We start from the raw sequence: 333 nt of genomic DNA, 5'->3' as shown, positions 1-333 counted from the left end.
GCAGTCTCCTCTGTAACAGGCTTCTTCTTTGGCTTCTTCTTCAATGTGACTTCCTCAGTAATTTCTTCTACCTCCTCTTTCTTTTCTTCTACTACTGGTTTCTTAATCGTTACTTCATCTGCGGCTTCTTCTTTCACTGGCTTCTTTTTCGGTTTCTTTAATTCCACTTTTTCAGTTACTTCTTCCGGCACTTGCTCTTCTTCTTTCGGAACTGGTTTCTTTAGAGTGATTTCAGCTGCAGTCTCTTCCGTAACAGGTTTTTTCTTTGGCTTCTTCTTCAATGTGACTTCCTCAGTAATTTCTTTTACCTCCTCTTTCTTTTCCTCCACTATT

General features: G+C 39.6%; 1 protein-coding gene across 16 annotated transcripts in view; it reads right to left on the bottom strand.

The window, feature by feature from the left end:
- The window catches only part of LOC116846419 (titin), an 86,542-nt gene that overhangs the window by 12,978 nt on the left and 73,231 nt on the right, over positions 1 to 333 (bottom strand). For 13 of the 16 annotated variants that reach the window (XM_032820215.1, XM_032820217.1, XM_032820216.1 and 10 more), the window contains one exon: positions 9 to 333. The exons of 1 other annotated variant lie outside the window; for it this stretch is intronic. In XM_032820215.1, coding sequence (XP_032676106.1) covers positions 9 to 333 — 325 coding nt within the window. The remainder of the gene's footprint in view (positions 1 to 8) is intronic. 2 more of the 16 variants (XM_032820210.1, XM_032820220.1) reach the window with 2 other exon arrangements.

This window comes from Odontomachus brunneus, unplaced genomic scaffold (assembly GCF_010583005.1).
Source record: "Odontomachus brunneus isolate Ranch 3 - 2012 unplaced genomic scaffold, Obru_v1 Obru_scaffold_063, whole genome shotgun sequence".
In the NCBI taxonomy this organism is placed as follows: domain Eukaryota; kingdom Metazoa; phylum Arthropoda; class Insecta; order Hymenoptera; family Formicidae; genus Odontomachus; species Odontomachus brunneus.
Note: the sequence above shows the minus strand (reverse complement) of the source record. Positions and strands in the feature narration are given on the sequence as shown.